Source organism: Pollicipes pollicipes, unplaced genomic scaffold (assembly GCF_011947565.3).
Source record: "Pollicipes pollicipes isolate AB1234 unplaced genomic scaffold, Ppol_2.1 Scaffold_4219;HRSCAF=4965_pilon_pilon_pilon, whole genome shotgun sequence".
Lineage (NCBI taxonomy): Eukaryota > Metazoa > Arthropoda > Thecostraca > Pollicipedomorpha > Pollicipedidae > Pollicipes > Pollicipes pollicipes.
The window spans coordinates 12,961,425-12,975,275 of NW_023596448.1; the positions used below are offsets into that span (position 1 = coordinate 12,961,425).

Consider the following 13,851-nt stretch of genomic DNA (forward strand, 5'->3'; position numbering starts at 1 on the left):
CCAGGTCAAGAGGGCGGGGCCTCTGACCGGCAGGTGGGCCAGAGCGCGCACGCGGAGGGCGGTCCCGTAACGAAATTATGTACCGCTTACGGCGAGGCGCGATCACAGGCTGGGGTGCCGGGACGAACGCGAGGATGGACCGCTTTCACGGGAGGGAGGTGCTGAGCTGTGGGCGTGCTGGGTAGGAGCATCGCGGTGGCAGGACGTCAGATGGTGCTGGCGGAGCGCGCGACTGTCGTCGAGGCTCTTCGACGTGTTCGTGGCATGACGTTCGGTGTTCAGCAGGGACTCGGCAGAATGCATGTCAGTGTGGCGGAGAGCGGCGCACAAAATAGGGAGTGAGATGCTGTTGAGCAGGGCCGTGATCGAAATTGAGGTCCCTGCCTTGTTGGAAATCGACAGCCCTGCTTACATTGGAAGATAAATTATTGCCAGACTGGAACCAAAGTGTGCCAATGATGGCATGCTCGGTTATTTTATTACGCAATTGTTAGAAATTATCCAAATTTGTCCTAAACGTGCGTTTGTGCTCTTTACTTCACAACCATGCTATCCAGCCGACTGCACTAACATTTATATCTTGCACTTTATTTCCATGCATGAGGAATATGGTATCTTGAAACGAATCTGTGCCGAACTACCACATTTGTTATGGTAGCCCATCCGGCGCGAGGTGAACGGCCTTTCTGCCACATGACCATTTTATCAATCTTGAACTTTGAAAGCTCTTCGCTGATTGGTCGGGTTTAGTTTCTGTTGCCAGGCTTATGGAAACTGCGTATACACGAAGGTTAAGCCGCAAAAGCATCACGTTTAGGGTGACGCCGGCTATTACTTTGTTGCTGTTGGTATTGTTGTAGTGTGCTGCAGCATTGCTAAAGTTGCAGCTGAAAACAATATCGACATCGATTTCCCAGAAAGCAGGTAAGGTTTTTTATTATAGATACTTCAATACGATGACGAGACGCTGCGCAGCTTGACTTAAGAGCGCCATGTTACCAGCACCGCGGATGCACGAAAACTTAAAACTCTGCAGCTGGTCAGCTTTGGTGCCAGTCTAGCAACAGTTCCAGTCCCCTATGTAAACAGGACTACCGTGCTTTTCGTCTCCGGTACTGTGGCTGATCAAGACGAGTGACGGCATGGAATCTGTTGTAATGATTAAACACCATACAGCGGCGCTTAGATATGACCGTCACTGATGGAATCCGGTCTCAGTCACTGGTTTTCTCCACTTCTTGAGTGTTCTCTGATAGCACATGCGTCACTTGCTGCGCACGTGTTTGACGTGTCAAAGGCGCTTCAAATTCCGGTCTTAATAATAACAGCTACAGATAACGTTGGGTTACCCTTGCCCGGCATGACAGGGACAGATCTTCAATCGGCTTACATGGACAGGAAATGGAACAGATCAGTAGGGGTTATAGGAAAAGACTGCGCCAGAAGTGTCACGCATATTGGCAAAGCGGTCTTTTTATTTTGTTAAAAACAGCGTTTGAATAAGGAGTCATTTCAAAGCAGACGTTTGCAACTGTCGCAGACAGAAGGGGGATGAAGCGGGGAAAGCCATGCATTCAATAAGCCAGCAAGACCGTGACTGTACCAAGCTGACCGTCTCCCACTGACGCGTCCGTCTGGCCAAAGGAAACAGGGCTTGGTATCATGCGTGGGACACGACAGACACATGGCTTGAACTTTGAGTGGGTTGGGTTTCAAAGCAGGGACAAATCATGCAAATGACGTATTGGTGAAATAAATTGCATATGAGAACTCTTATCGCATTCGGCGTCAGCGATGGCAGCTGGCTTCTCTGCTCGCAGGCGAGGTCAGATAGCGGCTTCGTTAGCTGGCATCCCTCCACGGCAGGCGCCGTCCCTGCACGCGGTGATGGTGACGGATTGACGCGACTGGTACACACCTCCTAGAACAGGTCTCAGAACGCACATAGTCAACACACTTAGAACGTGTCCATGGTTACGCTTAGAATCCTCGGAGAAGTGCGTTACATGGCGGCACGAGACAATCTATGCCATTTTTGGCAGATCAAAATGGGCTTAAGAACGGGTGTAGTTCGCAAAATAAATTGAAGTACTGCGTAGGAATATACAGCTAAACTATATCCAAAATATACAAACCGAGTTTACCCGAATTTGATCACTTACCTCCTGAGTTTGGGGACCGGAACTCCCCAACTAAATTGTAAACGATGCCCCTGTTCCAGAGCTTTTAATCGACATGCCAAGCGGTGCTGGTGAAGCATGACAGCACAGGCACTTCACGGTTGTCGGCTCGTCACGCCGTGGTTGATCACCCAAGTGTGCGCTGAGGACTCGGTGCCGTCATTTACTGCTACTGTCGACCCTTCTTTAAATGCGACTTTAATTCACCACACTCTGACGAAAAATCCGTGGCACAGAGTACTTTGCCCGTCATGGTCTTCTTATGTGAGTGCAGACCAAAACAAACGCATGAATTATATCATTCGACGTTAGAAAATAGGAACGCAAAAAGGCACCTTTGTAGCAACATATGTAGCCGTTTCATTGCGACCAACCCTATGCAGGTAACACAATGAGGTGAACCTCGCAGCAGTAGCCGTTAACTTTCCTGCGGCAAGTGGAAAGGTGACCATATACCAGACTCAGCTGCCGCGCTCCCGCCGTCCAGTCCGTGGCACGTGTCCAGCCCACACTCAAAACGGGCCAGGTGCGCGCAGGGCCACCAGCGGGGGACGCCGTCTCCCCCACGTCCGCAGCAGCGCAGCTGGTCCTGCCGCTGCGGCGCACCTGGACCCAGTGCCGGCCCGCAGTCGCCTTCACACGCTGCTGGCGTTCCCACGCGCCGCCAGGTTCCCACGACGGCCGCCTTCTCCGGGCGCGCGCGCTGCCGTCCCAGCGCAGGCGCCGTACCTTACCTGACCGGGTGACGGTCACGGCTTCGCAGCCATTGTTGGTGCCGTCGTGTGGCCGTGCTGGTCGCTCCTCCGGCTCATCCGAGGGGATTTAAGGTAAGTGAGACGGTTCCTGCCATCTGGGTGGTGCCCCTGTCCAACTGGCACGTGGCAAAGCGCGAGGGAACTATTTTTAGCCACGGTGGGAGGCGTTCGGTGGGGAGCGCTTGGGCGTATGTGGCCTTCCAGCTGTCGCCGCAGAACGTGCGTCGCCATATTGCTCGGAGCTCCTGAGATCACATCATTTTAGGGCAGAAAGGTAAGTTTTTGGGAACGTCCTGATCGGTTTGGGGGAATTCGGGCATTACAGCAATATGAAAATTGCCCGGGGATGCTCTTCTGACGATCGGGTGAGGGGCGTGCTTTCTGGTCACGTGATCACGAGTGAGGACGTCATCGATCGATACCAGCTGACTGCCCGACGGCGGCGGGACGACTTGCAGGTGCGCCGGCCGGGCTATTGCAATGGTCCGGTGGCGGCGGCCGGCAGCAAGACCGCCGGCTCCCGTTCGGAATGGGGGGATTCAAGAATGTGCTGCAAATGCTGTTGGAATATTCTTCAAAAAACACTCAGTTTGTTGCACACTGTTGGTATGTTGCACTACCTTGCGCGCGAAAACTGCCTTTGGTTGATCAGTCATCACTCGATGCAATGTTGCATGGACCTCATTTGCTCAGCAGTTGGTGGCGCCACCTATACGGATTGCTATTGAGGTCTAGCAACACTTGAAATTACTGGTCAGGAGCTGTAACACGTCTCGACAAACGGAGGGATGCATGCTTTTTTGCTGTCGTCATGCGAAGTGGCAGGACATGCAGCATTGCAACCTTGAGTTTTTAGTTTGATCTTCTGTATTGCGCGAAATCACGCTTGCAAATGACTGTGAGAATGGACGCTGTTGCTCACCCGGAGGAAATCTCATGTATGTTTGACATGATGGAGTCTTTTTCAATACCTTACATTTTGTTATGCCATAGCTTCCGCCCGCCCCTATGAAGGATCATTTGTAATGAAGCACTAAACGACAAATCACTTATAACCTTGTCGTAAGCATCGCTGGTAGAATATTAAATGTCATTGTGGAAAGTGTGAGGCTCAGTTCCCAACACGTCGTTTAAATGTAGATGTAATGTTTTGTGAGGCGTTCCAAATATCCCAGATACATGCATTTAGACATCAGTTCTACCTCTCTTTAGCTGCTGGATCATTTCCTCAACGAAACAGATTTTTACCCCACAACAATTTTCTTCTGAACTCTGAACATTTATTCCATCGTCTCCATACAAAGTCAAGGAGAGCTGTTTTTCTCTTGAGTATTCGCAATTTTTGAAATCTAAGTCACCCCATGAATGAGTGAATTAAACTACTTCCTGCACGAGCCACTCCATCTTAAAGTCACCCATGAGATGCTCAAGACGCTAATTAAAATTAGCAAGCAGCATTTTAGCGTTTTAGCATTTTAGCAACATGTCCGTTAATACGGGAAGCAACGGACGTCAAAATGTCGGGGACGGGTACGCTGCGCATAGCTTTCATGACAGCGCACATTCAGCAAGTGTGATACGGTGTGACTGGTCCAGTTGGCACTTCAGGAACAATAGCAGGGGCACGTGCCCTGTGACGTGCTGGCAGTAGCGTGACTCTCAACAGGTAAAAAGGTGGCGCTGCTGCTGCTGTCAACGAAGCGTGCCACAGCTCGAGACAACTCCACTAAAGGAAAAATTGACTCGAATCACGCGCCTTTGTGAAATGGTCTGCCCCTTGGGAAAGGAAAGTGGGAGAATGAAGCATTTAAAGCACGCTTCAGGTTTTCAGACTGCTTCCTGCCAATCTGTCTGCTTCCCGCAGGCTCACCCGAGATATGTCAGCTGTCTTGCGAGCTGCTCAGTGATTGGTTCCCTCATATCAGGCTTCACACAGGCCACATTGTCAAGGAAGCTTCGTCATACCCATGAAAAAAACGCTCGCATTCACTGTGATTGTCGTGCCCTATTGCCTTGATAAAATAAAAATATATTCACAAGCCGAGCCAACCAACCCACCAGACGTTGGACACTTGCTGGTAACCTACGGTCTAAAGGCCGTTCAGTGAATCAGAAAATTTTTATTTGTAGTACCGACAGCGCTCGTTGTAAGCGCCTGTCATTAACCATTTTGACAGGCAACACATCAGTTAAAACGTGCGAAGATGTAACCCAACATGTCATAATAGAGCACAGGATGATACCTTATGTTCCAACCAGAATGGCAGAGTTTCATTTTGTCAGGGTACAGTTCTGAGCCATGGCAATCTTAAGATTTATGACAATCTTAGGAAGACATTGCCATGGAAAATTTTAGGACTAGTGAGATGGCAGAGGAACGAGGTGAAATAATTTCTACAGCTCTGCATCTACAGCCGTCTGCTGTCTATGCTGATACGTTATTCCAGTGTCGTTCAAATTAGTTTTAGAACGGCTGACATTTTAATTTTGTTTATGGTTGCGGTAATTGCTGTACTGCATTTTGTATTGATTGTTTGAAGTTGAGCGACGTCGGTGCCAAAATGAACACTTTGGGATATAAATAATCATCTCCTGCTATCATGCTGAGGCAGAAATGTGCTCGACTAAACGGGAGTGTTGAGCACCAAAGGAAATAAAACGTAAATTTGGAAGAGACAGCGCTAGTTTGTCACATCTATGCGTAGATAAAATTCATGACTTGGTTTACATGGTCAGAATTATTTGGAAGAAGATGCCCGATTCAATTTCATTTCAATTTGCATAGCTTGATGGGGAACATTTAGACTAACTTTCAGCAGTACATTTTTGACACATTTGGTGTCACTTCTGTGAGTCACCAATAAAAGAGCAAAGCAGCAACAAACTGCCTGTTTTCATGCTTGTGCGTGCACCCAATGGTTTTGGAAGTAAGTACTTCCCCTCAGCGTTGAGTAAGTCCGAGCAAGGCGCAAAAAACGGAGCAATGCTAGTGCACGGATGTTTGGAGTGTGCACATGCCACATGAGAACGCACCAACCCACTCATCGTCTATTCGCTCACAAGAACTATCGTGATCCACTCTCCGGGGCTCCGCCTCGTCCTTCAAAGGCCCGCTAATGCACCGGAAAATCGCCTGCCGAAGGTTTTCGTCACACGCACATCTCTCGCCTCGGTTCAACGGCTGGATTTGCATAATCACCCCAACAACTGCGCGGCATTAGCAAATTGAATCGCTGCTGCCTTTGTATGGGCTCAATATCCGGTTATATCTGCATGCTGTGCGCACGCTGAATGAAGGCTGGTAATTAATGGTTTCGGTATTCGCGCTGAAGACCATGAAATCGCTATCAGCTGCGCAGCGATTTAATTAAATGTTTAATAAAGCGCATTCCGTGTCCCCGACCGCCGAACATAGGGTGAGAGAAGAAGGAATAATTGGTCGTGTGGTGAAATAAAATCCAGTCAGAGAGGGATTCGGTCACAGACAAAGCCATGCGGCACGAAACAATACCTTTGGCGTGATGCGTCATGATGTACGCTTACGAGACTGCATCCAGTGCCGCCTCAAAGCTCGCGGCGTTTCCCGCTGTTCGATACTTTGCCGCGCCATCAACAATCAGGTCTCAGATACACCGGGATTTTAATGCAAACCACAAATAGCCTGCCGTCGACCACCCTCCGCTCAATCAGCAATCGACCAGCGCATTCCATTTCAGTCACACAGCGCGAAGGAAGCGCGTTCCCGCGCCCCACGAACCGTGCCATTGTGCGTGACAGGGGTTATTTGGTGGGGAGGGGAGGTGGTAACTGCACCTGCCCGTGGCCAGAGTTGTCCGCTCGGCTCAGCGTAAACTCAACCACCCATCCATGCAGGGCACTCGGGCGTGAGCGTCGGCCTCCGTTCCCGCCGGTGTCTCGTTCCCCCTGCTGGTTTTGCCGCGTCCTGCATCGTTGGCGTACGGGGCGGACGGTGGCCGACTGCCTGACCGGACTTCTCAAGCCGGTGTCATTTGTCAGCGAGTGGGCCCAGATCCTAATCGGGCAGAACCCTCGCTGCGAAAGACGTGTGTGGCGTCCGATGACCGGCCACCGACACGCACCCGGGGTTCGTCCCCGCAACCGACATGGGCGTGCATCCACCACTGGGGTTTGTGAGGCTTGGGCCCCGGTACATCCCGGGAACAGCTTGTTATATTTGTGTTTGAACAGTGTGAAACGGCACTAAAGCAGACAAAAAATCACTGACCTTCCATGATCCCTCCCCTCCCCCACGCCCGCCCCCGATAACGCGTTTTCTTCACTGTCGTGACACGCTTTTGCTGCCGGTGCAGGAGTGGAGATCTCGGTCTGACGACACGGCCGCACTACCAGTGGCTGACAGTGACACAAAAACCGTATCCGGAGCATTTCGACACAATCGCTGATTTCTATGCAAACGACGCCGGCCCCTGGGACCCCTAGCGCGTCGCCAGTTGCTGTGATCGACCTGACTGCGTTCGTTTCCATAATTTAGATTTCATCGGGCTGTGCGCACGTAGTCCGGTAGCCGCAGTTCCATTATCGGGCAGTTCTAGCGCGCGCCCTGACGCTGGCTTTGATCGCACCGCCCGACCCTTTGATCGTGCCGCGTGGCGGTGGCGGCGCGCGCGCACGACGGCCACGTGCCGGCGCGGGGAAACCATGGAAACGCGCGCGATTATCGAGCCTCCGCGGCCGGTCACGTGGCGTGCACGTGCCGCGCCACGTGTGCCGCCTGTGGGTATTGTGCCGTGTTTTCCATAATTTTGGCAGGCAGTGTGCCGCGGTCGCGTTTTACTGGGGGACGGCATTTTTGGAAGAGGGGTGGACGATTGAGTGACAGGAGGGGAAGGCGCAGATGGGCCACAAATGACCAGCACATGTTCGCCCATGTTCCGACTTCCCACCAACAGGGACAGAACACAGCGAAACAGCCATGGACCTAGATTCAGCCAAAGTATCGAGCTTGCATTGACGTGCTGTGTCGGGAGAACATCACGCAGAGGTGCATAGCCGCAACATGCACTGAAACACCCTCTGGTTAGATGGAGGTACCCACAACCAGCAAACGTTGTGCTGAAACACCAGACATTCAGGAATATATGTTGCATGCCGCTCGTGCTCCTGGTTTTTAGAGAGTGTGTCTGCTTATGTACTGACCCGATCTGATTTTTTTCAGCAACTGTCAATGAATTGTTTTGATTGCTTCAGACCGAAGACCAGCTCACCAGTACGCAACGAATCAAAGGTGAATCTTGCACAGCTGCAGACAGGTTGCCGTAGAAATGTTTCATGTCATTTGTGATCGGTTCGTACTTTTGGACAACTGTAGCTGCTGTCTTGTCTGACGTTATCACACCGCACCACATGGGCTAAGATATAGCTGCAAGCGTCCTCTCAAATTTCAGTGAGCCGGGCTTCGTTGAATGTTTGCAGTGCAAACCGTTTTCTCTGCCCTGTTTTGAATGCTGCCTCTTGTCACGTTTTCCGCGCTGTTACCACATCCTTAACTCAGGAGCTGCTGTCTTGTCTGACGTTATCACACCGCACCACATGGGCTAAGATATAGCTGCAAGCGTCCTCTCAAATTTCAGTGAGCCGGGCTTCGTTGAATGTTTGCAGTGCAACCGTTTTCTCTGCCCTGTTTTGAATGCTGCCTCTTGTCACGTTTTCCGCGCTGTTACCACATCCTTAACTCAGGCAATGTCGGTGTCTGGAGCTCGAACAAAGCGCCCACTTTATTGATGAGATAATGTATAGCCCACTGCATGGGCTAAATAACTATCACTAAAGCCGTACAAACGTGTTATTTCCATTTTATGCACCAACCTGCTAAGCATCTCCTTATTGTGTTGCTTACAGAAGCGCATCGCGAAGGCCATATAGGCTTACTGGAGTGTTGCACTCTGAATTCTACGCTTTACTTGAGCGCTTTGTCTACTCCATGTTCGCCACAACCCAATCCTAACTAATGCACACATCAATCCGTCGACCTGAAATCGTGGTGACCGCACGACGTTACACCTGGCAGCCTGGTGATCGCGCCGTGGTGTTACATCTAGCAACCTGATGCCGCACCGCGGCGTTACACCTGGCGGCCTGGTGACCGCACCGTGACGTTACACCTGGCAGCCTGGTGACCGCACCGCGGTGTTACATCTAGCAACCTGATGCCGCACCGTGACGTTACACCTGGCAGCCTGGTGACCGCACCGTGGCGTTACATCTAGCAACCTGATGCCGCACCGCGGCGTTACACCTGGCAGCCTGGTGACCGCATCGTGGCGTTACACCTGGCAGCCTGGTGACCGCACCGTGGTGTTACACCTGGCAGCCTGGTGACCGCACCGTGTTGTTACACCTGGCAGCCTGGTGACCGCACCGTGGCGTTACACCTGGCAGCCTGGTGGCCGCACCGTGGTGTTACACCTGGCAGCCTGGTGACCGCACCGTGGTGTTACACCTGGCAGCCTGGTGACCGCACCGTGGTGTTACACCTGGCAGCCTGGTGACCGCACCGTAGTGTTACATCTAGCAACCTGATGCCGCACCGCGGCGTTACACCTGGCAGCCTGGTGATCGCACCGCGGCGTTACACCTGGCAGCCTGGTGACCGCACCGTGGTGTTACAGTCGGCTCCGGTGACCTCTGAGGCACGGTCGCCACTATCCGTGCCGCAGCAGACGGCGGTGGGGCTCGAAAAGCCAGGGCTCGGTCCGGCCCGGAAGCCACGCTCGAATTACGCCAGCTTGGACGAGGTGCTCAAGTCGGAGAAGGCGATGGAGGCGCTGCGACAGTATATGGTCACCATACGGCAGGACCACCTGCTCGACTTCCTCGCCGACGTGGAGCTGTACAGGTGTGTCACCAGTCTGGTCGGCTTTGGTGATGCCCCAACGCGTACTTCGGGTCGGTCGGTGCAAGGAGCCCACCTATTTGAAGTTCTAGCTGTGATTGAGTTGCTACGGATGTATGTGGCTGTGTCTGAGTCGTTGCAGATGTATGTGGCTGTGCTTGAGTCGCTGCAGATGTATGTGGCTGTGCTTGAGTCGCTGCAGATGTGTGCGACTGTGCTTGAGTCGCTGCAGATGTGTGTGGTTGTGCTTGAGTCGCTGTAGATGTACACTATCTCTCCAGTTTGTAGCCAGATTGCTTGGTCGGTAAGTTATCATCCATTACGCATCAGCTGCGGCTGTTATCCTATGACGCCTCGTCAGTGGTGCTTATTCGACCACTTGCTTATGCCAAGGTCTGAGGCGTAACAATCCCTGCCGCTGGTTAGAACGCGGAGGTCAGCAGAATTCGGACAGCTCGAGCGCGCAGCCCGGAGCCTCGCAACTGCAAACAGACTAAAAACGAGAATTTTGAAGGCGCTGTTAATGTCAACCACATTCCTGGCTGGACCCCTGCATGCAGCATCCAGCCGTTCTGCCACCCTCTCCCCCGCCCCCAGCACTGCCACGTGATCTGACCCCGACCCGCCGCCGACAGGCGCCAAAGGGACGAGGCCGACCGGCTGAAGCTGTCCCAGCAGATCTTCACGACGTATCTGAAAGTACTGGCAGAGCGTGAGGTCGTGCTGGACAAGCCGCTGCGGGACAGCATCAGCGCCCGCCTGCAGGAGGCCCCCGCCACGCTCTTCGACAGGGCTGAACGTGCCGTCACGGATGACATCAGACGTGACGTCTTCCCCCACTTCTTGAAGACGCCGCTGTTCGAGCGGCTGGCCGGCCTCGCCTGAGGCTCGTGTGGCCCAGGGTCACTGACCTCAGGCGTGACCTGGGGTCAGGTGTGACTTGTGTCAGGAGTGACATACCGCCCCGCGGTGGCCTAATCTGGGTCCTGGAATACGCCACCAGCTAGACGACCGTCCAGATGATGGTCTGTGTGATTTACAGTTGCTCTTTCAGCCTTGCTTCAGATTGGGTCGTCCGTTGAGAGCATGTGCACGCTATACACCCATGGGTGCCTTGCTGCAGTGTTTACCCGACCCATAACGGGCATGCACACTGTGATCTGTGAATGCCATGAGATCGAAGGCCGACTCTTATCGCTTAGGGATGCCTCGTCACACTTACGATCGGTCTAGCTTTGAAGTCGCACCTAGGATCGGTTTAGCATTGAAGCTGCACCTAAGATCCGTCTGGCTTTGGCTTGCGACTGCGAGCAACAGGGTGGCGATTGTGCTCTTGTCTGGGCTTCGGTGACGACATTGAAGACTAGTGGAACTGAGGCATATAATCGACTTTTTCCGCCAGAAGGAGTATGGCCGCTTTTTGTTTCTGGCTTTTGTACAATTTCTTCCATGTGATGTGCCATGTCATACTTAATTTGACTCGTGCAGAGACTGTAATTGGCAGGCTCCGCTGAACGTTGCCGCCAAAATGGGACCAGGCTTGCACATAATATGCGACTAACGAACGCTCCATGTCCGGCATGTGCGTGCGTAAAGCCAATATTGGCGAGCGTAATGGATGCTGTATTGGTGGTTGTTAGACACGCATTGCAAGTTACGCCATGAACATCTGCATTATTGTGCGAAGATGCTCAAATCCTTCGCGAGGTAGTTGTGTCGTCTTATCGTCTTATGCGCTGATTCCCGTTCTGTTTTTCCTTGGTCATATCGCTATTGCGTGAATGTCTACAAAGATGTATATATATATATATATATATATATATATATATATATATATATATATATATATTGTAGGACGTCATTTTTGTCACACTCAGAAATTCATGTGTAATCCAATGATATTACACCAGTGTCTACCATGTAGCTATAGTAGAACATTTTGATCTTTTGCGTCTACAGCTTGTTTCAAGTTGGCTGCATTTGCCGCTGAAAACATGTGTTTAGTCCGAGTACGGCAATGAAGTGAGCTGTAACTCTGGAACACGAGAAATCTGTCATCTATGATTACTGATTTCTGATTTGAAATACAAGCACCTGTGTGCGATCCTTCAATTCGTCTCAAATATTCATGACAAAGCAAAAATCAATATTCTTTTGTGCAATGCAGACACAAAGAAGCGATGAACGTACCTCAAGCAACTTTGTCCTCACACCTGATTCTGAAACTCCGGAATGCGATGTTTCGCGGTCACGTATCTTCAATGGGCGGACACAAACCAGGGTGTTGGCACGCCAAGGTGGCACACGTGGCACACGTTGGCTGTCTCGCGGATCGCCACGTGCCACGGGCAGCGAGCGGTGGTCGGCAGCTGTCGTTAAATCAGGTGGTCGTGTGCGGGAGAACGTCCTCCCAAAAGCACACGGGCGATAGGCGATCAGAATAGCGGCGCTCAGCTGTCCTGTCGAAAAACAATGGCATTCCTGTTCGATTTCTAACATGCCAGGCTTTGTGTGGAATGTTGGTCGGTTTGATGCGTTCAAGGGCGTACGTAGCAGCACATCAAGGGGGCAGGCAGGTTCGATCAAAACGGGACGTGACCGACCTGGCATACTGGACACAAATCCAACCATGGATGGCAATCTACACACATTGATTAGTTACTCCACAATCCACAAAACGACACGCAAGCCATGATGTGAGTGAGCAGCAGGAGTCACTCTGGGTATAACGGGAGTGTGCCGCGGAATGGAAACAGAACGATGCTGTCTTAACAGTTTTGAGTTATTCCGTTCTAAACGGCGCGTTGTCCAGACATTAGCCCCACTGTTCTCACAGGTTCCGCCGATTGCGTCAGGGTTTAACCTTTTCGGAGAAGACATGGAATACACTGTTCAGAAGTGAGAGCGGTGAGAAGTATCTGGCGATGTCTCGGACCGTGATCGTGACGGAGTCAGGATCAAAGCATTGATTTGGAATTATGATTCCTGCAAAGGTTTAAGTAACAGGGTGGCATAAAGAGAAGGAAGTTTTACTTGGAGTTATCATTTTTACACAATTACGAAGAAACCACGATAAAATGACCATCAAAAATGAAATACCATGTGCCTCGCAACAGCGCTGAAACAAGTAACCAGCCTATAGGAAGGTCAATCGTGTTTGCTTTCACAATTCAGGAAATGGGGTAAGCGTTCAGCTGCCACTTTGGTTGGATCCCACAAGTTGAGAGTGTAAGGTTAGAGATGAGGTAACAACGACACATGCAGACAAACGGGAACATATTCTAACATAAGACATATCATCGGTACAAAAAGTTTCCTAGTGTGCTTAAGCTTATGCACCACGAATACAACTGTCAGAAATCCCCACAATCTCTGGATCAACCTGGAGGAGCCAAATATAATGAAGGCAGTTACTGCTACCGAATACTAAATTTGCATGACATTAACCGCATGCAAGCCAACCCTAAATTCATTCATGGAGTTCCCGCAGCAAATGCAACTACAAACACGCGAATTAAAAACATTCTTACATGTCTTTTTTGGTGAACATATAGACAGCAGTGCGACACATTGAATCTCGCGCTGATTAACCGCTTCTATTAAAGCTGACCGATGGGGGATAGGGTTAATGTGACACTTCATCTGCCATCTCCAGACAAAAAAGGTAGAGATGAAGGAGAGAAAAAAGTTTGTTATGAACGGGATGTCGTGATTGCATATTGCGAACTCTAAAAAAAGAGTGTTGGGTGTTGAGTTTTCATCACATTATTGTGCATTATATGTGTTTTCAGCGTATATTTATTAATAAGACTACATGTATGCGAGAGCGTGGGTCCATCGCACGGTCTGCGGATTCATCGGTTGCCGCCCGCCGCCCGCGTCGACCGTGGATCGCGGTACAGTGTTTGTAAAAACCGTTGCTGCTTGGGAACCAGAATATTTGGAACACGCTCTTGGTCTCAAACACGTGCAATGAAGGCCCGTGAGGTTACTAAAAAACTGGGAGGGTTTGCATGCCATGCCGAGGAGGTGTCCTCAGAAA

The 13,851-nt window shown here is 51.1% G+C and overlaps 1 protein-coding gene across 1 annotated transcript; it reads left to right on the plus strand.

Annotated features, from left to right (window-relative positions):
- Window positions 1-2,986: 2,986 nt before the first annotated feature.
- Window positions 2,987-11,921, plus strand: LOC119095478 (regulator of G-protein signaling 13). The gene is made up of 4 exons (XM_037218308.1): window positions 2,987-3,007; window positions 8,133-8,201; window positions 9,586-9,812; window positions 10,445-11,921. Exons 2-4 carry the CDS (start codon window positions 8,142-8,144, stop codon window positions 10,692-10,694), a joined length of 537 nt encoding a protein of 178 aa, XP_037074203.1. The 5' UTR covers window positions 2,987-3,007; window positions 8,133-8,141; the 3' UTR covers window positions 10,695-11,921.
- Window positions 11,922-13,851: the final 1,930 nt, after the last annotated feature.